Source organism: Pezoporus wallicus, unplaced genomic scaffold (assembly GCF_028554395.1).
Source record: "Pezoporus wallicus isolate ANWC-B61680 ecotype Strahan unplaced genomic scaffold, APGP_CSIRO_Pwel_v1 contig_593, whole genome shotgun sequence".
In the NCBI taxonomy this organism is placed as follows: Eukaryota; Metazoa; Chordata; class Aves; order Psittaciformes; family Psittacidae; genus Pezoporus; species Pezoporus wallicus.
The window spans coordinates 355,249-379,438 of record NW_026642342.1 but is presented as its reverse complement, the minus strand read 5'-3'; the positions used below and the strand labels follow the sequence as shown (position 1 = coordinate 379,438).

General features: G+C 51.2%; 1 protein-coding gene and 1 non-coding gene across 2 annotated transcripts; one reads left to right on the top strand and one right to left on the bottom strand.

Annotated features, from left to right (window-relative positions):
- Positions 1 to 5,905: 5,905 nt before the first annotated feature.
- On the bottom strand, positions 5,906 to 6,024 carry LOC130609891 (5S ribosomal RNA). Its single transcript, XR_008974908.1, has one exon. It is a non-coding gene; the product is annotated as a 5S ribosomal RNA (ribosomal RNA).
- Positions 6,025 to 8,133: 2,109 nt separating this feature from the next.
- Positions 8,134 to 24,159, top strand: EFHD1 (EF-hand domain family member D1). Its single transcript, XM_057429094.1, has 4 exons — positions 8,134 to 8,468; positions 16,019 to 16,166; positions 21,282 to 21,416; positions 22,524 to 24,159. Exons 1-4 carry the CDS (start codon positions 8,173 to 8,175, stop codon positions 22,656 to 22,658), a joined length of 714 nt encoding a protein of 237 aa, XP_057285077.1. The 5' UTR covers positions 8,134 to 8,172; the 3' UTR covers positions 22,659 to 24,159.
- Positions 24,160 to 24,190: the final 31 nt, after the last annotated feature.

Here is a 24,190-nt window from a genome sequence, read left to right as displayed (position 1 = left end):
AAGGGAAAAGCCTCTAGGAGAATATAAGAGAAGAGAATGTAAGAGAGGAGAAGAGAATGTAAGAGAGGAGAAGAGGATGTAAGAGAGGAGAAGGGAATATAAAAGAAAAGGGAAGAGACTAAGAATATAAGAGAATATAGGAGAACATAAGAGAAAAAGAATATAAGAGAAGAAAATGTAAGAGAATAAAAGGGAAGGAAATGTAAGAGAAGAAAAGGGAAGAGACTCTAAGAGAATGCAAGAGAAGAGGAGAGAATACAAGAAAAGGGAAGGGAATATAATAGAAGAGAAGAGACTAAGAGAATGCAAGGAAGGGAAGGGGTTATTAAAGAATATAGGAGAAGGGAATGGAAAGGAAGGGGAGTTTTCCATTAGCATCCCCAGTGGCCTTACCTCTTCCTCCCATGCCACTTTGCCATGCTCCACTGCAGGATCCAAGGACCTTGTCCCTGTATGTCTGGGTTCATCAGCCCACTGCTTGCTGGGCAGCATGCATCATCTGCAAGGCTGGGCTTCCTAGAGGCTCTGCGATCACCAGGGTGCGACAGAGGCATCAGTATATAGGGGTCTCTGGAAACGTGCTTTTTGCCTGCATGGACCTTTCTGTTATAGTATTTTCTTGAAATCAGGGGTTTAAATACACATCTCTGTCCCTGTAGATGGTAGCCCAGGCTGCAGGAAAGTGAGTCTGTGGAATAGATGTGTGTGTTACGGTGTATAAGACACCCCATCAGCTATGATACGTTTGAAATCTTGTCACTGTAAAATGTTTAGCAGATAGTACCCTTTACTGAACTAGAAACCTGCACTAGTGCTGCATGCCTGGCAGGCTTGGAAAGGTAGATAAATTTGGGGCTATGCACATGAAAGCTCTACATCCTGCTGTGGTTCAGGTGTCATTTTTCTTATAGGTAAATGGCAGAGCAGCCTCAGGGCTCCTGCTGAGCTCAGGGGCCCATCAGCTGCACCAGAGGAGCTTTGCTTTCAGATGTGACACTTGCTTCTCTGATAAATGACCAGTTCAAACAGGTTGAAATAGAAGTGAATTTCCCCAGAACTGGGTGTTGTTCACACCCGGTACATGTGGTAGCAAACGTTCAATGTGAACCACGTGCCAAACAGACCTTAGTATATCAGATAAGCCAGGTTCCTCTCTCTGGCTGCATTAAAATGTGTTCCCCCAGGTGAATTTAACCTCATGTCAGCAAAGCACTTCAGCTCAAGGTACTGAAGACAAGCTCCAGCAATGGTACAGTCCCACCAGACATACCAAAGAGTGTGAGGGAGAGAAGCCTTTCCCATAAGAAAGAAGGATAACTGTGGCTTTGGGGTTTTTCTACAAAGAGCTGAAGAGACCCTCAGCAGCTGTGGGAAATGCCTGCACTTCCTGGGGTTCTAATTGTAGAATCACTGAATAGCTTGGGTTGGAAGGGACCTTCACAGCTCATTGAGTCCAACCTCCCCTGCAATGAGCAGGGACGTCTTCAACTAGATTAAGGTTCCTCAGAACCACATCCAGCCTGGCACTGAATGTCTCCACCACCTCTCTGGGCAGCCTGTGCCAGTGTTTCACCACCCTCATTGCAGAAAGTAATGCAGCAGACCTGCAGTTTGTGATTCTCCCTCCCTCTAGCCCTTTTTTTCTCCTCAGCAGTGCAGCTCATCTGCTGCAGAGCTGGGCTCCCTCTCAGGAAAATCAACTCCTAGCCCTGAAAGTGCCCCAGCAGCCTCTACTCACACAAGCAGATCAAGATGGCAAAGCTTTGTTAATTTGTGTACATCGCCTAGACAGGAGACATCATAAACAGCAAGGTCCGCACACCATGAGTACTGTGGTGGACTCCCCTTGGGTTGGAAAGGCTGCATGGGTACTCATTCAACAAAACAATACCAAGAGCTTTAAACTCTGCTATTTCAGACTTAAGTGGAGCGTGCTGCTTGTGAAAGACCTCTCCTGAAATAGTTAACAAATACAGCAAAAGCTCTGTCCTGGATGCCAATGCTTCCGGTGGGGGGGCATTGGCTGCAGCAGGTAGGGCTCATCAGGGGGCATTGCCTTAAGCACAGGTACAACACCAGGTGCTGCCCGCTGGTAGGACTGCTTGTGCTGTGCTTTGACTAATGCCACTGTTTTCAGAACAGGGGATTTTAAACTCCAAGATGTTTCAGGCAGGGATGACTTTTACTCTGCATGTGTAGGACCTAAATACAGCCCTGACCAGGTCTAGGACTTGTGGTGCTCCTGCATTGGTGCGGATGACTGCTTCTCTCCCAGGTATGAACCCTTCCCTAGAGAGAGGGTCAAAGCCATGGGAGCTGGAAGCACTCAAATGTCAAGAGGAAACTGGCGACCTGCATTGTTACAGCATCCAGCAGGATGATTAGAAAAATAGCGGTAAATCCCCACTGAGCTGCTGCAAAACAGCCTGCAAGCAAATTAATTACTTTTTAAGCAAAAGGCAATGCAATGATCCCAAATCAGGAAAGCAAATCAAGCTGAGAGTTTCTGTGAAAATATTTTCAATCAAATGAGTGTAACTGACTGGAAGGGAAACTACTTTTTGAATTAAGCAGGTAGACAAGAGCAAAGTAATTTCTTGTTTGTTCAAGCAGAGGACATGGTTTTGCTCAGATTTACTGGCCCCAGGTATTTCTATATGAGGATCTAGATCTGTCCAGCTGTTCAAGCGTCACTCTGAATTTATGCCAGTGTAAGAGGAAACCAAGTCCTGCATCCAGCTCTGGGGCCTCAACTCAAGAGGGATGTGGAGCTGCTAAAGTGAGCCAGAGGAGGCCACGGAGATGCTGTGAGGGCTGGAGCAGCTCTGCCCTGGAGACAGGCTGAGAGAGCTGGGCTGGTTCAGCCTGGAGAAGAGAAGGCTCTGGGGAGACCTTAGAGCAACTGCCAGTGCATAAAGGGGCTAAAAGAAATGTGGAAAGGGGCTTTGGACAAAAGCCTGTAGTGACAGGACAAGGGGAAATGGCTTTAAATTGACAGAGGGGAGACTGAGAAAACACATTAAGAAGTTCTTCCCTGTAAAGGTGCTGAGATGATGACACAGGGTTCCCTGAGAAGCTGTGGCTGCCCCATCCCTGGCAGTGTTCAAGGCCGGGTTGGATGGGGCTTGGAGCAACCTGGTCTAGTGGAAGGTGTCCCTGCCCATGTCAGGGGGCTGGAACTGGATGAGCTTCAAGGATGAGCTTCCAACCCAAATCACTCTGGGATTCTATAAAAGATGTAAAGGAAACAGAAAGCAAGTAAGCACCTCAGAGAGATGGTGATGGGGAAATGGCAGTGGCTGTGGCATGAAGAGGAGAAGACAAACACTTGGCATAAATTTAGTTCCTGATGTGTTAGGTTTATAAAACTAGAGAAACCAGGAATTTCTGATGACTAATATGTCTGAGCAGAGAGCATGGGTAGTTCACTGTATATCTATATAACTGCTCTATTTTCTTGAACTCTTGGTTCTAAGGTGTTCTGCATGAAGCAGGAGGTGTAGTCAATATTCTCCAGATGGGACTACCAGACTTCAATCAGGGTTGGGTTGTTTTCTCCTCTCTCTCATTACAGTAATGAGCCTCTGTGCTAAGCTGCCTTTTCAAGTGTCTGAAGGAGCTGTATTCCCATGACACGTTCTCTCTGGTCTTCTGAAAACAAATGCCTTCAGTCATTGGTAGCCAGAGCTGCTTCCTGTTACTGAGCTCTAACTCTGCTGCACACTGTCAGTGACTGCTGTGAGTCTCTGCTCTTCCCTGTCAGTACAGAGATCTCGTTTGTAGGCAGCTGGAGACAAAGTGCAAGTGCATGACCCCTCCACCTCTCCCACGTGCCATGAGGAAGAGAGTCCTTCATGGAAATCAGCCTCCCGCAGTGCAGGTCACCTCCCCACCAGGTTGTTTCCAGTTGAGGTCACACTGAATAGGAAGCAGAAACCCAGCACAGCCCAAGTGCTGCCCCAGTCCCTGATGCTGTCTGCAGCATCTGAGTCCCAGGAAGGTTGGATCTGCAGGGCCCTGGCACTGCTCCACAAATCTGGAATCCTACCAGGTATGTTCCTGGGTTACTGCAGCCTCTAATTTAGGAACCTCCTAAACCAGAGGTTGCTCTTTCATGTAACATGGCCTATCAGGGGCTTTTCTGCTTTCCATGAGCACACAGAACCATTTTTATACCCAATCTCTCACCACACCATCAACACCCAGCCTTGCACAGCGCAGTCAGTACATCCCCGTGCCTGCCAGAGCTTGGTGCTGCACGGCACCAGGCAGACCACAAGGAGCCAACACAGCCAGCACCCTCCTGGTAAATCCTGAGCTGGATCCTGCTCCGAATGGAAAACCTCTGCTCCCCCCTCGAGCTGCCAAGGGCTAAAGAGCACTCTGGAACTTCACAAGGCCCAAGCTCAGCTCCACGTCAGGGCTGCACAGAAAGTGTCGAACCACTAGAGGGAAACCGGAGCGCAGCTTCCCTCTGAGGCAAACAGCGGTTGAAGATGCTAAAGGTGCAACACTGACAAGGAATGCTCTGACCACTGTTCATTCACTTGCAGTGCACAGATGACCACACTGAGGCAAGCTCTCACCAGTTAATTGCAGTATGGCAGAGCAGAATCTCACAGTGTTTGTCATAAGTGGTTCTCTTTAACAGTAAAAATACAGCATTTCTTTTACTGTTAAGCAGGTATCTTGCTTGTATGGGTTTACCAGATTATTTTTTATATTAGATAAAATAAACTGTACAACTGGAAGAACAGTCAACAATTAGTAGTAAGCTCCAGGTTTGTCATCTACATCAACTGCCGCTGGATGGGATCTCTACCCTTTTCTTTATACAGCAGTAGTGATTTTGGCAGCAGAATAATGTATTTTAAAACAGACATTGTTTAGTCAAGTGATACAAAACTGCATACAATAATCTACCTTCTTTTGCTGGACAAAGCTGCAGTGTAATGGGTATTGTGCAATATCAGCATTAGCACTGAAACCCAGAATACCCTTTAGCCAGGTCCTGAAAGATTTAACATACAAGAAGATACAACCTCCTTTACCTCAATTTCCAGACAATAACCCAGAAAAGACTGCTTCAGGGAAGCTTACTCTTGCCTACAGACGATGATGGCAAAAAAGCATCTGAAGAAAATGACATTGTTTTCAAGTCCTTTATTCTGTTTTCTCCCCTAACCCCCTCTTTTTTATAGCTTTCTGTTGCTGGGTTTCTCTATAGAGTGCAGTGACATATGGGAGAACTCCTGACTTCCAATCAGTTGTAGACACTGCTGACATCAGGGAACAAATCCGGGCTAAATTAGGCAAGGAGTAAAGAAACCTGGTGATGACACTACCTGGTGAAAGGGCTCCTGTCAACTCAGACACGGAGGACTCATACCCAGGTGAGAGTTTGTGCCACTCTGGGATGACATTCGTTTGCACTTTGTACTGAGGGCGTGCAGTCAGTTTGGCTCTTCTCTGCCCCCTGCAGTGCTAACACACGTGTAGCGGTCACATTATCTCTAATTCTCCTCAATTCACGTGTGAAAGCAAAGGTTTGCAAAAAAGGGGCAGGAAGAGACCAACTAAAGAAAGCTCAGTTTTCTCATGTCATAACTAGTAGGTTTCTGTCTAGCCTGCTTTTAACAACACCTCACCGCAAGGGATGTTTGTAGGTTCAATTATCTTCAGCATTAGCAGAGTTTATTTTTATCTCCAGACAGAGCATTTCCAACTGCAGTGTAAAACATAGAATGATAGAACAGTGTGGGTTGGAAGGGACCTCCAAAAATCCATTATCTCTTGTATTATCTACCGTGGATATAGCAAGCTATTTACTATTTTCCTTCTTAGGAAGACCCCAGCAAGAAAAAGGGGCTGACATTGCTCGCAGGGTCCCCTATGGGCTGGCAAAAGCCTACAGCACCCGGGATTCCCAGGCGGTCTCCCATCCAAGTACTAACCGAGCCCGACCCTGCTTAGCTTCCGAGATCAGACGAGATCGGGCGTTTTCAGGGTGGTGTGGCCGTAGGCAGCCTCTCCCCTGCCACCACCGCTCTCGGCGCCCCCGCACACGCTCCCGACCCGCACTCAGCCCCAACCCCCAAAGCCACCGGCAGCAATGGGTCACACACCCACCTTGAGGCACCCGCTGCCACGCAGTAACCCCTCCGAGCACAGAGCCCCGCAAGCCCTGGCCCCGATGCCCCAACACAAACCCCCCTGCGCAAGCGTCGCCGCGCTCTTTCCCTGCTGCCCCCAGCAACACGGCAAGGGGACACCTGCGGACCTGCCCCTCCACAACACCCCACCGAGAAAAAGGTGGCCCGACATTGCCCACAGGGGCCTCAATCACCCCAACAGCCCAGCAGGAAAAATGGTCAACCCCTGCAACAAGCCTCTCTAGCACAGACTCCTATATACCTGCCCTCTGCTGTCTTCTTTCGTAACTGACACATCACTTGTATTCCTCAATAATCGCTTTCCAATGCCATTGGTTAGTTTTTTACACTGTAATATTCCCTATCAATGTTCTGATATGCTTATATCTTGTTGCCTTATGTTATATCTTGTTGCCTTATGTAGTTGTTGCCATTCCCTTAAACATCTCACTGAAACTTCTGTGTCTTGTCTCTAATGATTGCCCTTTTCAGATGATTGTTCCTTTCCTTTTTTTTTTTTTTTTTTTTACCACCCATCTCATACCCCAGACATTTATTTCCAGTAGGTGGCAACCTGGTTGTGCTTTTTCTTACTTTTTCTTCGTTATGTCTCTAGACACCTCTCAGGCCAAAGCTTATGAGTCGCTGCAGTGGTGAGTGACCTGTCACAGATCCCATCTCTCCTCTCAATGTCCTTTGGGTGGAAGGAGGATCTCTCCACCATGGATATGGCATTTTCTGAAAGCACAGTAGTGTGAGCATAGCATATGCTGCTCCTGTCACTCTGACCCCTTGTTTTCAGGTGGTCCTGGTGTGGTACACCTGCACTGGCATTCCTGTGTCAGACAGTCTGGTGACCCTGTGGCCACCTCGGCCCCTGTTGGAGCAGCCTCAAGCTGCCCAGGCAGCAGGTACCAGGCAGGGTTCCTCTGAGCAGCCTCAGCAGTTATTTTCTGAGGAGGTTTCCTGGGAATGAGCTTGCCAAAGAGTGTTAGCTGTAGGTCACCACACTATGGTAGGGTCAGAGCTGCTTACTACACACCTGCAGCGTGAAGCAGCCACATAACAGCCACCGGGACAGGTCCCCCATGGCACACAGGCTTGGGCACATGGAAGCCATAACAGGCTGCGTGTCTCCGCTACTGCTTTCCTCTCCCCCTCCTCCCCGGTGGGTAAATCGCATCAGCAGCCACCCTGAACAGTCTCATAACGGCCATAATCCCATCCCGGGGGATGCCACCAACCACCTAGCAGCCGGGACAGGAACGATGGGTGCTGGGAGGGACATGCATATGACCTGCCAGGGCCTGGGGACAGCGGGGATGGTACTGGGCACTGTGCCGGGAAGGGGAGCAGGGTGGTGGAAAAGGTCTGCCTTGTCTTCCGTGCTGCCTGTACAAGGAGGGGCAGCCCAGCGCTGAGCTGGGCTTTGTCCTGGGTTAATTTTAGCCCAAGGAGATAAGAGGGGAGGCGCATGGCGGGACTTAAGGGGTCCCTCTGCCCCGCCGCGGGCGGGCCTGGCCTCTGCCACCCATGCAGGCACGGAGCAGGCTATGCTGTGCCTGGGGAGCCGGCGGGGCCCGGCTGCTTCCACCGGCGCGGGGTGGTGCCGGCAGCAGTGAGCCAGCGCACAGCCCGGTGTTGGGTGCAGGGGACCCTGCCCGTGGAGAGGTAACCATGGAGTTGTACCTCAGTGGGGGCTCTCTCTGCCTGGGAAAGTGGTTGAGATAGCCTGTGCGTATGTGTGATAATGTACCCGTGAGGGTAACAGCCTGTGCGGTTGAACCCGACGGTGGGTGTACCTGTGGTGGGTACCTCCGACGGCAGCGCCGCCACCCCACACCGCGCTGCACCCACCACCACACGATGCCGCTGGGCCTCCTTAAGTTCCCGCCCCGTCCGGGCCTCGTCCCGCCCCGCTCCGCCCCGCCCCGCTCCCTCCAAGTGAGGGAATAAAGTTGCGGGTCGGGGCAGGCAGGCCCGGCAGGAGCGGCGCGGTTCGGGTAGAAGGCTGCGGGCTATGGCCTCGGAGGAGCTGGCGCAGAAGCTGCAGCGGCGGCTGCAGCTGGAGGAGAGCGGAGTGGCGGTGGAGGGCGAGGAGGTAGCGGCCAAGGGCGAGGCGGCGGCCGGGGCCGAGGCGGAGCGGAGCTGCCTGACGGCCAGCGCGGGCGCGGAGCTGAGCGCCAAGCTGTGCCGGCGGCAGGACATCAACGAGGGGGCGGCGCAGCCCCGGCAGGCCGCGGTGTTCAACGTTTACACCGAGTTCAAGGAGTTAAGCCGCCGGCAGATCAAGGACATGGAGCGCATGTTCCGCCTGTGAGTGGGGCGGGAGCGGGGACGGGAAAGAACTCTCTTGGCCGGACTCGTGGGATCGGCCCTCGGGTATGGGGCTCTGACTTCTCCCCGCGGGTCCTCCCAGTGCTTTTCCCGGGGGGGACATCTGGAGAGAGTCTGCTTGCTCTTGGCTGGATACTTGCATTTCTTCGCGGTTTGCGGTCGGGCTGGGAGAAGCTGCGGCGCGTTACCAGCGCCATCTGATCCCCACGTTATCCCTGTGCTTTTTCGGGGGGGGGGGGGGGGGGGGGCGGAGAGGTTGCTCGTGGGGTTTGCCCCGGACTCGGGGCTGGAGCTGAGACTTGTGCTTAGCTCACGACTTAGTGTTGCCTCTGGTCTACCTGGGTGTGGGACGGCGGCTGTTTGTGGTGGCACCCATGTGGTGGCGGGTTTGGAGGACGCTGTGTCCCGGGGCCTCGCAGCAGTGCTGGGGATCTGCCTCAAACAACCGTGACCCTGAACATCCCTTTTAGCTCTGCCTGGCAGTGCTGGAGCTCCTTCCACAGTCCCATTTGCCAGACTTGGTGTTCCCTCCTGTGCTCCCAAACAAAGCTTGTGTACAGCTTCCTCTTGCTTTGCCCTTCCTGGGGGCTAGGATAGGGATCCTCTCCTGGCAGAAAGGTTTGTATTAGAGTCGGGCTGCTGGTGGCAATGCAGAGAGGGCTTGGCCCTTCCTGGGATTCTGCTCTTTTCTCTACAAGCCCTGTCCTGGACCGTGCATGGGTGGCTTTATGTGTGCTCGGGCTTCCCTGACCAACGCAAACCCCTGTGCTCCTGAGGATCGATGTTCTCCCAGCCCCAAGGAGAGGGGTCAAGCAGGCATGGCTGCCGGGCTGGGGGTGAGCTGCTGCCCAGCGTGAGGCAGGACCACAGAGGACTTACATGGGTTTTTATGGCAAGGTGCAGAGACCTATTTCCACTTATAGAGGTGATAGCAGCAGGGCTTGTTCGGTTTTTGTTCTCCTATGTGAAAGCTGCCCTGGGCACCCTGGAGGCTGGGGTCATTGCAAGGATCAAGAGCCTGGTTAAGTGCTCCTGATGCTATATGGTGTTGCTGTTGCTGCAGGAGACCAGGCAGTGAGCCTTCCGAGCTCACCGGAGTTCTTTGTTGCACAGGCAGTGTTTTGTCGGCAGCCGGGCGCGGGAAGAGAAGCGGGATGGGTGAGGCTGCTCTTCTGCCTGCTCCTGTGTGTCCCTTTTGACGTTGGTTAAAGGGGTCCTACTCTGCGGAGCACTGAGACATGGCACTGTGGGGGCAGGAGGACTAAAGATACAGGCAGCTGCAGTGGCCAGAAGCTGCGTGTGAGAGCCTGGAGTGGGCAGCAGCACTGCTTCAATAGAGATGAGGAAAGGAACAGCGGTGGTTTGGGGAATAAACAGTGGAGGAGCTGAATTGCAGCCGAATTTTTCAACAATGAGCTCATTAAACGCCAGCCTTGTAAGTGGAGAAACCTAGGCTTTGCAGTTGAATGCTAATCAGATGGTCAATGTAACTGGGAAACATTGCATGCCCTGTGAGGACTACCGCAGCTGAGCGCCGGCTGGTTGTGCCAAAAGGGAAAGAAGGCTGCTGCTCCCCGGACAGTCGGATGGAAAAGCCCGTCCTGGTTTTCCCTCTGTTACAGGCACCTGCCATTTGCAGTGGTGGAGAGTCTGGTCTTTGCTCCATCTGCTGCCAGCGACCTCTTTTCAAGTGTCAGCTCACACCATGTGCTCTATGAGGAGAGGAAATATTCCCCTTAATTCCTGCCAATCAGAACTTTAGTTAATGTGATTAAGGCTTTTATTCTCTGTATGGCTTATTGGCTGTGGCCACCACAACCCAGGATCTTTCTTATTAAAGGTAAAGTAAGCTTTTGACAGACAGGCATGTGTCTTCTCACTACACAGGATGCAGCTTTCCACTGTACGACTTCCCACCCAAAAGTGTTTCTCATCAGTTTAGTCTGACTTGTAAATCTATAGCTTGGACTAAACATGAGCCTGTGGGACCTGTGCACAGTATGGGCTGAGCCAGGGTGCTCCAGCCAGAAAGGGACTTGCTTGTGATTGTGGCTGCTCTGGTGTTTTCCAGGGCATTTCACAGTATAGCTGGTGGCAGTGACCACCCTGTGCCAGGGTGGAAGCAAAGGGCTTGTTGGAACATGGGGCTTCCCAAAATCCAGCGGTTCATTCAGGTGCTCTGTGTTGCTGGCTGCACCAGGAGCATCCTTCCAAAGTAGAAATGATGCTCCTTGCTCTTGCTGCCATGGTTGGCTCACTTCTCTTGTCCAAGACTCCTGGCAGCATCCCCCCATTTTGGCACCATTCCCTTGGAGATGGGGTACAGGTATCTGTTGCGGGTGCTGGGTACAGGTATCTCTTGGGGTGGGTATCTTTTTTTGGCTGAGGGACCAGCAAGTCTGCAGCTCAGGCTAATTATGTGACCTAATTAGCTGCTTGTGTGTGAGAGGACTGTGGTAGCCATGATAACCTCCCTTCACCAAGTCTTGCACCTCTGGAGCTCTGCAGTGTCACAGCTCCCCTTGGTACCCTCTTGTCCAGATAAGTGGCAGAGTGGGGTATGAAAGCCAGGCTTGTGAGGCTGTTCCAGGCAGGAATGACCTTTCTGAGGGAGGAAAACAGCCACTGGCTTCATCTGCAGGGTGCAAGGGAGTGGAGAAATTCCAGCCTTGCTGTTGCTTTTGTATCTAGGGAATTCCATGCATTGCCTGCGTATCTTGAAGCGCCTTGTGCCTTGCTGGTGGGAGAGGCTGTGATGTCCCCTTGCCCTCCTGGAGCTCTTTGGGAGCTACTCAGCCTGTACCAAAGGACGTGTCCAATGTGCTGCAGCAGACCTGCTTGCTTCAGCGCTGCCATGCTCCCAGTGTGACCAGCTGTCTCTGGAGCCCAGTGCTCAGGCACATCATCCCCACAGGGACTTGGCCACCCAGCCCGGGCCCTGAATGCTGTGGTGCCTTAGGGTCTTGCCCAGGTCTTGCTGGAGGATACTTTGATCTTACTGTCATGTCCCTTCTAAAGAAGGAGAGTTCCTGCTACCCAGGCTGGGGAGGATAGGGCCGCACGTGGCTGAGGAGCCTGTCCCTGCCTCCAGCCTGCTATGGAAGAATTGTTTCCAAAGCTCTTGGCAATAGAATATCTCAGTTGGAAGGGGCTTGCAGTGATTAAGTCCAACTGCATGTACTGAGTCAGGGCTGACCCAAAAGTTAGAGTGTTAAGGGCATTGCCCGGATGTCTTTTAAACGCTGACAGGCTTGGGGCATTGACCACCCTCCTAGGAAGCCTGTTCAAGTGTCTGACCATCTCCTTGGTAAAGAAGTGGTGCTTCGTGTCCAGTCTGATCCTCCCCTGAGGCAGCTTTGAATCGTTCCCATGGGTCCTGTCACTGGATACCAGGAAGAAGACATCAGCACCTCCCTCTCCATGTAAGGTGAAACACAACGCTCAGAGGGAATGAAGTATTGCTTAGGATTTTGAAATGTTTAAGTGAAGATTATTGCCACTTCAGCTTTATTTCAAAGCCTGTTAAGCCACTGCAGCGTGCAGAAACTGCAGATCAAAGTACAGGTGCCCACAGCATGTGGAGCAAGCTCAGATACAGCACATGTGAACAAGGAGGACAGGTTTTCTTTCCAGCCCTTCTCAAGAAGCATGAATGTTTAGAAACTGCTCTTTGATCCTTCGGGATTTGGGAATTCTCTTCAACTACCCTTTTATTTCCCTTGGTGTTTTTCAGATGGCTGGGAGGTGACTGCAGTGAATACAGGTGGTGCTGTCCTCAGCATCTCCTTTCTCCTCTCCTCCTGGTCCCTCTTTCTTCTGTGGTGTAACCCCCCAGTTATGCTGTGTATAACACCAGTATGATGACTGTACTTGGGCTGTAATAGTGCATAACAGACTTCTTTGCTCTTAAGCAGGTCTGCTGAGCAGGTATTCCCTCCTTGCCTTCAACGTCTGCTCCTGCTTTCTTCTCTCAGCACTTCAGCAGCCCAAATGGAAGCGAGCCAGAGTGGTGGGAATCTTGGTGCATCCTTGCTGCAGATCTTGGCAGCTGCTGCTGATGTCTCATGTGCTGCCAACAGCGCTGCTGTGGTGGCAGTGCTCTGGAGCCATATCACACCAGCCTGTATTCCCATTCCAGCCATTGCAGGTGGGGACCTGCCGTGGCACTGACTTGGTGCTGGAGTTGCCCGCCTGTGATGCAAGATGTCTCTGCCTATTGGCACAAGATCCTCTCTGTCCATGATGCCTGCATGTCACCTGGATGAAGCTTTGTTCATGTCCCAGGGAGCTTTGAGCCCAAAGGAGGCAAAGCCCCAGTGTCACAGCAGGGATGGGAAGGGCTGGCAAGGCACCCAAGTGCTCCATACGCTTGCTGCAGCATTCCTGGAGTACAAGATGTGATGGCTCCCCAGAATGGAGAGGGACTTTTTACGTGGGCATGTAGTGATGGGACAAGGGGGAACGGCTTTAAACTGACAGAGGGCAGATTTGGGTCAGGTATTAGGAAGAAATTCTTCTCTGTGAGGGTGCTGAGGTGCTGGCACAGGGTGCCCAGAGAAGCTGTGGCTACCCCATTCCTGGCAGTGTTCAAGGCTGGGTTGGATGGGACTTGGAGCACCCTGCTCTGGTGAAAGGTGTCCCTGCCCATGTCAGGGGGTTAGAACTGGGTGAGCTTTAAGGTCCTTCCAATTCTAGTGATTCTACAATGCGCTTAGGGACCAAACTTGCCCTCGTGCCCTCTTCCAACGCTGCCTGTGGGGGCTGACCAGTGCCCATCACCAGAACAGAGCTGCTCTGGGGGCAGTGACTCAGGTGTGAATGGTATTGGGCAGCTCCCAGAAAGCAGACAGTGGGGGTTTTGGTAGGACTGAGGTGTGCCAGGAGCATCGGCTGACTAACAAGTTGCAGTCTGCGTTGTGCCCCATGATGCCTGTGTCGGCAGGGGCTGGAGGGAATGAATTTCACCATCTCACATGCCCTATAAATATGCCTCTCCCTAAATAGTCGGGCTGCGTGGCCCGTGGCAGCCGAGTGGCTCTGCTCAGGTCCTAAAATACTTGGGCTGTTTTCGGAGATGAGGTGGGGGTGGGGAGAGAACGCAGCAGTCTGCAGCGTGCTGCTGTTGCTCCGTTGGGGATGGCGCCGAGCATCCGGGGGGCTTCAGTGTCCCTCTGGCTGTTCCCCACTGCAAGGCGCTGTTAATCTGGTTTTGGGGTGCATCTCGGTGTCAGCGGGTGTGCTCCTCAACACCCATTGTGGGGCTGGTACAGCGTGCTGCCCTGCCACCACAGCCTGCCGATGGCAAGTCCCCATTTCTCACAATCCTGGCTTTGTGCTGCCTCTCTGCGGGAATGATGAGCCCTGAAGCTGTGCCCCATGCTTAACCCTTTCGGGGCAGTGCGTTTACCAGGGCAGGCACCGAGGGCTGGTGTTTGCCTGTGGGTAGTGTCTACTAGAATCAGGGTGAGATGAGCATAGCAGGCACTGTAGGGCTTCTGCCTTCATCTCCATTACCCAGTGCTCCTGAGAGGGGATGGACAGTGTTCTGACCCTGTTTGGGTAGCCCTTGGTTGGGATTATCCTTCTGCACCCAGCCCAAGGGCAGAGTGAGCTTGCTGGGGCCAAAACAACCAAGCCCAAGTACCTCCCTACCACTTTGTTCTTGCTGCTTTATCTCATCAAAAGCACTGCCGCCCCAACCACCTTGCTCTGGAGGAGCAGCTCCACACCCTTCCTCCCAAACTTAAGGGAAAAACAAATTGGCAATTAAACATTGCACTCACCATGCTTCTGTAAGGTCTTGAAAGTGTGTCTCAGAGCTGGGCTGGGTGATGCTGTGAACATGTGCCTTAATTAACTGATGCCTGCATCACTGTGATGAACTTGCTGCTTCCCTGTGACGTCTTGGGTTTGTGACCTGGTTTCTGCTCCGACAGAGGTTTCTTTGCTAGTGTTCCAGAAAGGTGTCTGGCCTAGTGGGCTCATGGGTTAGGGTGCAGAGCATGCAAGCAGATTGGTAGCAGGGGTTGCCTCTAGCCTGGTGGTGATGTCCCTGCTGTTTGGGGTGTCTTGGGCCTGGGACCCTTGGAAACAAAGAAACAGAGAGAGGTAGGGGGACTCTGGAAAGCTGCAGAAGCTGCCTCAGTTTGGGAGGGAAAGCACCCTCTGCCCAGGCTTGTGGAGGCAGGGGCAGAGCTTTTGGCTGCAGCCCTTCCTTGTGCTGCCCAAGCAGCTCAGAGCCAGCAGCTTTGTTCTTGCCTTCCTGTGCCACAACTTCCTCTGTGGCTGTGAGGTTTCTCAGCTGGAAAGGGTTTTCTTCAGGGTAACCACAACCGTGCAGGTCTTGGTCTGCTACAGCCCTTATGTCTTTGGAAGGGAGCTAACAGTCAATGAAAGATGATGGGTTGGAGGGTTTGACTGGCTCCTGCTTCAAAGGATTTAACTCTGAGGGTTGAGGTGGAGGCAAGGGAACAGTGGCACATGTGCGCAGGGGCTGAGCCCAGCTTGGCAGACCCTGCCCTGTCCTCCCATGTGAACCCCCAGCTCTGCTGTACCCCAGGCTGAGGGAGGGTTGTTGATGAGAGAGCTGATAGCAGAGCGCCCGTCCCTTCAGCCTTTGGACTTTGAAACCCGGTGATAGCCCTGGCAGTGTGAAGCATGGGTTGCTGGGTGGGCTGAATGCTTATATGCAGTGGATGTTAGGGGGGAATTGGTGTGTGGTCCCAGGCTGACTGTGGCAGGTCTCTGTCTCCCCATTCCCTAAAGCACTCTGCTCCTTGCGTGGGTGCTCTCCTTCTGTAAAGAGTCCATGGAGTCCTTTGTGCTCCACTGGGATCATGGTCCCACTTCAGTCTTGCTCCTAGTGTCCTAGAGGCGGGCACTGGCTTCCTCTACCAGCCTGGCCCTGTGATGCAGCCCGCAGCACTGGCTGGGATTGCTGTGCTTCCCCAGGACCGCAGTTCTTCTCTGCCGGGAACACTGGATAAATGGCTGCCCTGAAGCATGGCGCTCGTGTGGTACAAAACCATTTCCGTTTTGTAGAGAAAAGATCTTAACAGCTCTTTGTGTTTTGCCTACAAAGAGATATATCTGCTTTCTGCTGGGTTGGTCTGTGCTTCCCGTTTCTCCTCAAATCGAGCAGCAGACCTGGCAGGAGCTGGCTTGGGCACGTGTTTGCCTCCCTGTGCTGGTGCGTGGTGTAAAGTTGTGTACAAGGTAACCTTTGTGCCGGGCACAGAAGTGGGCGAGATGGAAATCCCACTGAGATAAGCTGAGTTCCTCCGTGCTCCTTCTGTGTGGGTGGTTTGGTCTGAGCTCCCCTGAGCACTTCTCTATCTGAGGCAGCTCTGAAAGCCGTCAGCTACATCCCTGAGCTTAAAATATCTCAGTGCTGGTCATGTCCTGCAGCTTCCCCCCCTCCCCTGAGCTTTGAGCCACTCTGTGACTTTATCCTCTGGGCATAGTTCCTCTTCTGGGAAGATGGAGATGGGGATTTTGAGGGCTGACCCCCTCGCCTTTGTACCCTGTAGGTATGACTCAGGACGGGATGGATACATTGACCTGATGGAGCTGAAGCTGATGATGGAAAAGCTGGGAGCCCCGCAGACCCACCTGGGGCTGAAGAACATGATCAAGGAGGTGGATGAAGACTTTGATGGGAAGCTCAGCTTCTGTGAGGTGAGGGTGACCTGCAGGAGCAGACAGGGATGTGGCTGTGGGGTAGAGGGAGGAGGCAGCCAGGTCTGTACTCTGACTGTTCCCACTGTTTCCCCAGCTGTGGGGTGCAGTGGAGAAGCAGGAAAGCTTCCCCATGCTATGGGGAGCTCGAGCACTGTCAGCATCCATCTCCCCATGGTAGCTGATGCCAAAGCTCTCCAACCTCCCTGCTTGGTTTGTGAGCACATATGAGCTGGGCTGCAGCTTCTTGGGAGTGCTGACAGAGCTCCTTGCTGTACCTGGAGGTGGCACATCCCTTCGGTCACAAGATCTCACTGCTGGGCTCCTGTGATACAGTGGCTCAGGCCTCATTTGAGGTGCAGGGCAAGGGCTCTGCTCAGAGCAGCTGATTTCATGTGGCACTGGAGGATTCCTCATCCAGTTTATACTGTATCCCTCTGCATCAGGCAGTAACCAGCCATGGGGAGCTTCCTGGGGGGTGGTCACCTCTGTGCACCAAGGAACAAGTGTGGTGATTCAGCAGCTCAGTGCTGGATGCTGGCTCAGCAGGGACACGCAGCGGACAGGTCTGTCACCACTGGGCTAAGACCACTGGGAGCAGCATGAACAGGCCAGGAACTGCTGCCAGGCAGAGAGGGAGTTTGAGCAGTTACCTGCATGCACGCACAGGTACCCAGCTTACCTTAGCAGGAAGGGAGAGTTCAGATGCCAAAACCTCCTGCTGCATCTTCCTAGGCTTTAGTTGCTGTCTCAGAAGCATATGTCACACCGTGACATCTAAATTAACTAACATCCCTTTAGGTAGCAGGAGGGCCAGTGCTGCTTTTGTCCTGTGCTGGCTGAGGGCTGTGCCGCTGTCCTGCCCCAGGGGATGGCAGCAGTGGGGTTGTGCCATGCCTCCTTCATGGTGGTGGTTTGGTTGTGAGACAAGGTGCAGAGCTCTCCGCAGCTCAGGACATAGAATTGTTCATTTTGGAGGTTCTGAGGCATTTGGCAGTGCCTGGGAGGAAGGAAGAGCAGCCACAGCCTATATCTGGCTGGGCTGGTTGGGGTGAGGGGCAGCTTACAGAGCTGATGCTTTGTCTCTCCCTGCTTTCCCCCCCCCCAAGGGTTTTCTTGCATTTCTTTCTCTGCAAGAGGGCAGCAGTACAAGACAGAGGCCAAAGACTGTTGAGTTACAGGCCTCAGCCCTTAGAGAGCAGGGAAAGGCATGCAAATCTGGGAAATGAGAGCCTGTCGCTTTATACCGTGAAAGCCCTAGGCCAGCAGCTCCTCTGGGCAGAGAAGATGTGCCAGGTCAGAGGTGAACTAGGGGTAGTGAAGAATCCAGTGGGGCAGGAAGAGCACCATTCCCTTGGCCCCAGGTAAGACTGCGATTGCCAAATCACTGTGGGCTGGAGAAGCTCTGTGTGCCTCCTGGGCTGCCCTTCACCCTGGGTGAAGAGCTGGAGACAGCCTCTGGGTTTGCTGCTGGGGCTCCCTACTGTGCAAAATAAGTGCCTTTATCCTCAGAACTCTGGAAGGTACCAGCAGCAGAGGGAGCAGCTCCTCTTCCCCTTGGAGCACAGCCCCCCATCAGCTGGCATGGTCTGCTTGTGCTTCCAGCCCTTGGCTTTACAACAGTTGGTGCTGTTGTAGCTTCTTGCCAGAGACAAAATGATGGTCAAGCAACCCCCAGCTTGAGCGGCTCATGGTTAGAATGAGGGAGCATTGCTGGCAGAGCTCCAGCGACAAATTACACAGCAGCTTTGTCATGTACCCAGAACTCCTTCCGCAAGGAGCAGGGTGCTTCTTGCTTTATTGCAGATGTGCTGTGTCCAGCTGCTGTATTTGAGCAGAGGGCTGTCAGGGAGGCAGGTTTCACAGTGGGTGAGGAGGCCTGAACTAGCCTGTAGCACTGTCCCACTCTTCCTGTTGGTGGTGACAAGCAAGCATGTGGAGGGTGATGAAGCTGACTTGGGGCTCAGAGAACACGAGGAAAAAACCCTGGTTTAAATGAGTGTCTGAACTCAGCAGGGTTGAACTCAAGGGCTGGAGGGCTTCTGTCTGCCTCTCCAGAGAATGACAACTCCTGACATTCCTGCCTGAAGACGTGCTTCTTGTGGCCTGGGCAGAGAATTGCTAAGGACCTCTAACTTGCAATAGGTCGCCATTTGCTGCTGCTTTGAGTAGTGTCATGTCCTCTCATTCCAGGTAAGCTGTTGCCTGGGAAGCAGGCTTTGTATGGCTCTGACTTGCTGCTGACAAACTGCTGGCCCCATTGGGAAGGCTGCCTTGTACCACTGACCTTTGAGCATCCATCAATACATCAACAATTAACTGCACAATTGCAGCAAAGGAATTTAGGCTTAAAAAAAGAGGTACAGTGTGTGGAGGAAATGCCTCTGCCTGCCTGCTTTTGTCATGACCACAGGAAACCAGTTAATTGTTATAATAGTAATGTCTAATTGTGGCTGTTGTCTAGAACCCTCAAAAATCCACCCAATGTCCACCATGCCCACACCAGCTTAAATGCTCACCCACATTATGTGTTTGCTGGCAGGGCTAGTGCAAACCACAGCCTCGGGTGACACTGCTTTTCTGGCAAGCTGTTGCAAGGCTGCTGCTGCCAGTCAATCCTGTGCCTTCCCTCATATCTCCGGGGCCAGCATGGAGCCTGGTGGGGCTGCATAATTGCAGCATTGCTCTGAGGCCTGGCAATGGGAGGGTAGATTATGGATCATGAAGGATGTGAGCAGATATGTCTCTTCTTTTATGGGGTTACGTGATGCAAAGTGTGCCATCTTCTCCTCCTTGAGAGCACAGCTTTTAAAGATAACATTATTCACTTGTTTTTCCTCTATTGCCCTTTTTCTGAGGCTTAGCTGCAGGTTATGTGCCCTGGGCCTAGCAAGAGTGTCAGACAGGCTGGGAATGGAAGCTGAACGCAGATTGCTGGTGGTCTCAAGATGGCAAGGACTGATGCCTTGGGGGCAAGTAACTGGTGAGGTGAGCTGCAGGTGGTGTGCTGGTGTAAGGATTGCTCCTGTGGAAACCAGCATGATGCCACATAGTCCACCTTGCTGGGTGCTTGGGGCTGATGTTATGCTGTGTAAGCCCCAAAAGGTGATTCAGTCCCTGGTTTCCTTTAGCTCAGCCCACATCTTGTGGCTGTGGCAGCCCATATTCCACCCCTGGAGGATCGCTGTGCTATCCTCTAGTTTCAGGATGATTCATGCACAGTTGTACTCATGACTGGGTGTTTCCAGTTCCTCCTTGGGCAGCAGCTGTAGCAGACCTCAGGATTGTGCTGCCTCCACGGCTCTTTTCCAATGCCAGGAAGTGGGACTCGCAGGGTGGAGCAGAAACTGTGAGGAGGAGCCATGACTAATGCCAGCCTGGCTGCCAGCCCTGTGTCCCCTGCTTGGTGTTGGAGGAGGAGAGGAACCAGCCTGAGCGCAGCGGAACTGAGCAGAGGGAGAGTATATCTTGGGCAGGATTTGGTTTCTTTCTGAGCAGGGTGTTCTGCCCATTCAGCAGAGCATCATCTAATTTCTTCCATGTGTTTGGAGGGTGGGAAAGTTCCCTCCCCAGCCGCAGCCTACTGTCTGGCTGCTCTGTGCTGAGCACACGCAGGTTATGAGGCAGCAAGCAAAGCCTGGTGATGCCGCTTCTGTGAGAGGCAGCCAGTGTTTCTGTCATCTCCACACCCTTCCCCATGGGAAGCCTTTGCATCTCCACCAGCTTCTGCAAGCAACTTGGAATCATCGAATCACAGAATGGTTTGGGTTGGAAAGGGCCTTAAGACCATCCAGTTCCACCCCCCTGCCTTGCTCAGGGACATCTCGCGCTAGACCAGGTTTTTCCAAGCACTATCCAACCTGGACTTGAACACTGCCAAGGATGGAGCATTCACTTCCATGGGCAGCTTGTTCCAGTGCCTCACCACCCTCACAGAGAACAATTTCTTCTTTATATCTAACCCAAATCTCCCCTGTTGAAGTGTGAACTCATCACCCCTTCTCTTACCGATGAAGAGACCCTCTCCAGCATCATTCTAGCAGGCAAGCAGATGCTGGGACTCTGCTGCCCTCTGCTGGGACAGCTCAGGCTCTGTAGAAGAGGCCAAGTCCCCAGCCTGGCCGCCTGAGGGGCATGTTTGATGTTCCCGTTCAGTTTCAGGATTTATGGGCAGCCCAGTGTGATATATGCAGCCCTCTGCCCTGGACTAAAGCAGTGTGGCTTTGTGCTGCCTTTGAACCTGGTGACTTGTCCCAGTCTCTGTTCTTTCCACACTGTTCCAAGGACAGAGACACCTTGGGTGGCTAAGAAGAGCTGGCAGTTACAGGACAAATGATGCATAGAGCATCCCTGTCTTAACCTGGATCTCGGTTAGCAGGTAGTAAGTGGTGCAGAGGTCTTTATTTTTAAGCAGGCAGATTTTCGCATCCTTTCTGTAAAATAAAGTGTGCTTTCTTCATTTGTTTCCCAATGCAGTTCACGTGCCAATATGTACTCTGTTGTAGTGGTTCTGGATTTAAATGTCTGTGGTCCAGTGCAGAACAGAGGTTTCTAAACAAGTTGCTCTGTGCAGTTGTGCAAGCCACTCCATCACAATGCTATACCCATGCTTAGGCTGCTGTTCTCTCTCACAGGAATGCACTGGTGCTGCTGTAAAGGGAGCCTGGGGTTCAGCTGTGAGCCAGAGCCATTTTTGCCCTGCTTTCTATGTTATGGGATATCATTTGAGTCCCCAGAAGACTGGGAAAGCTGATGAGGGGCTTGTGAATACATCAGTAGGGTGTGGGGACATAACAAAGTATATCTGAGCCTATCACATGGTTGTACCAAGCAGGTGACATCCTTCCTCTGGCTGTGTAGCAGCCCAGGCTCAGTAGGAGCTGTGCTTCACCAGGAAACCCTATTTTCTTATTTGATCCTACCTCTTTTAGTTTGACAGGGCTGTGAGCTAAAGCTGGGCACAAGGTCCATGGCACTGCTTGGTTTGTATAGACCTGGATTCCTTTGCTCAGAAATGTAAATTCCAGCCCCCTGCAGGTGGGGCTGCAATTGTGCTGTTTGTGTTTTGTTCGAGCCTCAGTGAAGAGCTTGAGTGTTTTCTGTCTGTATTGCTAGTTCCTGCTGATTTTCCATAAAGCTGCAGCTGGGGAGCTCGAGGAGGACAGCGGCCTGTTGACTCTTGCAAAGCTCTCGGAGATAGATGTCTCCATTGAGGGAGTCAAAGGAGCCAAGAACTTCTTTGAAGCTAAGGTATGGTGCGTCACAGAGAAACATGAAAAAGCTCTGTATGCAGGCCTTAACTGCCACCGAGACACTGAGCCTCCTTGCTTTTGAATAGAAGATATGCCTAGTGTTACTTCCTAGCTAAAAGGATGCATATTTCATTCTTCTCACCCCAACCTCAGCTATAGCTTTTCCCCTCAAATTTTGTTGGACTCTGTCTATATCCTTCTGCAGATCTGTCAATGCTACAACAGCTTAATTCACTACCTCTGCTTTGGGTCTTGCAGGGTCAGCCACAGGGACTGGCCAGCCTGTGTCTCTGTGGCTGTGAGCTCTATTGGAGAAGATGGCTGACTGCTTTTAAAGACAAAAGTATCCTGGAAACTAATGCAATAGGGACAGTGTTTCCCATTTTGCAAAACCTCCCTCAACCAGAACACTCTGAGTTCAGTGGTGAATGGAGTGTTTTGGAGTATAAGGTTTCAGACATCTCTTTCTCGAGCAGCTCTCTAACCTTTGGAATCAGAATTATTCTACAGGGTCCTGGGGTTGGCAGAAAGAGCTTTGCACCATTCAAATCTGACAAAGCACCCTTTTTGAAAGCTCTCTTGGAGAGAAAATAATCCTGCTTGTTTATACAAGTTTTTTTTTCCCAAGAGCATAGCACAGCTCTTGCCCAGCAGATGTACTGAGATGAAAGCTGGAAAAATAGCCAGCAAATAAACAATGTCTCTTTGATCTGCAGATTATCCATGGTGTAGTATGATGTTCTCAGATTTGGCTGTCATTCAGAACTGTCTTCTGCAGTAGTTTCTCCCACCGTACACTCACAACTTAAGCTATGCTGCCTGCCTACAGAAAGAATGTGTGTGACCCAGTACTGAGCATCGTTTTGGTCACTTGTTAGTGACTTACTAGTAAACGACCTTTCTTTTTTTGATGTTCAAGTCAAGCAAGCTAACAGGTACTGCATGTAAATACCCAGGCATTGCAGTGTAATTAATACTTGAGCCACCCTGGCAGAGCACTGGGTGACACAGCAAACAGTTCTCCATTGCTCATCTGGGAGTAGTTTAGGCTCTGGCTCCCCCTCTGCAAGGCTTGATATGCTTTTATTTTCTCTTTCTCATAAAGGTTCAAGCCCTCTCTTCAGCCAGTAAGTTTGAAGCAGAGATAAAAGCTGAGCAGGATGAGCGAAAGCAGGAAGAGGAAGAGAGGAAACACCGCCGAGCAGCTTTCAGGGAGTTAAAGTCTGCATTTATCCAGTAACCGGCCAGCCAATATGCACTCTGAGATTGCACGTGACTTGGTACGTTTCCCAAATTAGGGCTCTACCTGGAGAGAACTGCTTGGATCCTGCCTAAAACTTGTTACCGCTTTGCTAACCTTCCTTTCCTGAAGATCCTCCTGAGTATAAGGGCACAGTTCTTGCAGTTACTATGCATTCATAACAATGTGAATCCTAAGAGCTGTGTACATGCTGTTGTGCTCTGAACTGTCAGGAGTACATCACCCTGAAGCAGACACAGCAGGTAGCAAATCATGGGTGAGCACTGACGAGTGTCATGCTTACCTACTTTATTCTTTCCTTCTTTTCTATACGTTCTTTTTCTCTTAACACCATATTAATTAATTCCTTCCTTGCAGGCAAGTAGTGAGGTCTTGTGTAAATCAGGGTGTACAAATTACAGCTTGACTTCCTGTATGTTTGTATTGCTGTTGGGTGTTGTCACCCTTTTCTTTCTCAAAGCCCTGTGCCACAGGCACTGTGAAAACACTGTGAAGAGAGAAAGATAGTTACTAGGACATGGATCAAATTAGTTACCATTTCCTGTAGTTTTTCTGCCACCCAGCATGTTGTAGAGTCTTCCAGTTTTTCTTCTCTGAAGTGCCATAGTTACAAATCTTTCTATAAGAGGCAAGAATTCCCCAGACTTTGAAGGGAGGAAGCTGGCTCTCTCTTAAATGAGGAATAGAAAACTGAATTGCCTGACCATGTATCTTCTTTCACATTCCATCACATTTAGTGTACTGTACGGCTTCACTGTATTTTCCAGCCTTAGGCAGCTGTATGTGTTTTTAAGGGATATTGCCAGCTGGACAATGCAATCGGATGGCACAAGGGGTTTTCTATTTGGAAATCCTGAATCATGAAGGTGACATTGTGATTTTATTAGAGCCATGACATACCATCAGCCCAGCATATTGAGCAATCCCTGCTCAAGAAGGACAGAGCAGCAAGGTGAGCACATTTAGCTGAACTGAAATCAGAGGGCTTGCACTGTACTATTAGCCATTTTCTTCTGCAAACACAGGAAACTTGTCCACAAATGTTAAAATGCCCACTGCTCATCTGGATACATACACTGTAGGTCAGGGGAGCTGTGTTCCCTCTGAGACCTCTCTTGAAACATGGGTTTGCTCAAATTTTGCCTCTGCTATTGCCCCACTTTGTGCTTCTTTTCTTTCCAGAATGAAACTCACCAGTTATGTTTTAATTTGTCTGTTTTGCTTCTTAAACTGTGAGCACTAAACTGTGAGCATGGAATAATAAATAGAAAAAAACTCTCTTTAATGTCAGGTGAAAGAATTGCTAAACAATTAAACTGTGTATATATATCTTCACAGATTATATTTTATAAATCATGCTTTTTTAGCTAAATATTTATAATTAAATGTTTTTATACTTTACAACAAAGCAGATAATTTCATCTTTCAATTATTTCTCCTGTTGCTGAAATGTACAAATAAAGCATTGTTATCTTCTGTCTTGTCTGCGATTTATCTTAGGTCCCTGACTC

Excerpts from the sequence above, each read along its gene's own strand:
- EFHD1 (XM_057429094.1), top strand. The coding sequence starts at position 8,173 with ATGGCCTCGGAGGAGCTGGCGCAGAAGCTGCAGCGGCGGCTGCAGCTG. Across the intron at positions 8,469-16,018 it reads ATGGAGCGCATGTTCCGCCT|GTATGACTCAGGACGGGATG; the intron begins GTGAGTGGGGCG and ends TGTACCCTGTAG. Across the intron at positions 21,417-22,523 it reads AGAACTTCTTTGAAGCTAAG|GTTCAAGCCCTCTCTTCAGC; the intron begins GTATGGTGCGTC and ends TTTCTCATAAAG.